Below are 235 nucleotides of genomic sequence, written 5' to 3'. Positions count from 1 at the left end.
GGTTGGGTGGGGGGTGCTGCGTGATTCATTTTCCTGGGGCGGAGGGAGATAAGTTGTGCAGAGTTGGAGGGGTGCAGCCTGCCCGCCGAGCTAGCCGCATGCCTCTGTGAGAGAGAGGGGCGCTTCCCGAGCACGCTCCGCTCCCCCCGTCCTTCCTCATGCTAGATACGTTCAGACCCGTCCCTTTCGCGTCGGAAATGGCGATTAGTAAATCCGTGGCGTGGCTGAAGCAGCA

At 61.7% G+C, this 235-nt stretch overlaps 1 protein-coding gene across 1 annotated transcript in view; it reads left to right on the top strand.

Moving 5' to 3' along the window:
• The first annotated feature begins 51 nt into the window (after positions 1 to 51).
• Positions 52 to 235, top strand: part of DUSP6 (dual specificity phosphatase 6) — a 3,313-nt gene continuing 3,129 nt past the window's right edge. Inside the window, exon 1 of the mRNA XM_010189395.1 lies at positions 52 to 234. Within this exon, the coding sequence (XP_010187697.1) occupies positions 159 to 234 (76 nt within the window). The 5' untranslated portion in view covers positions 52 to 158. The remainder of the gene's footprint in view (position 235) is intronic.

Source organism: Mesitornis unicolor, unplaced genomic scaffold (assembly GCF_000695765.1).
Source record: "Mesitornis unicolor isolate BGI_N332 unplaced genomic scaffold, ASM69576v1 scaffold44977, whole genome shotgun sequence".
Classification (NCBI taxonomy): domain Eukaryota; kingdom Metazoa; phylum Chordata; class Aves; order Mesitornithiformes; family Mesitornithidae; genus Mesitornis; species Mesitornis unicolor.
This window is presented reverse-complemented; position numbering and strand designations above follow the sequence as displayed.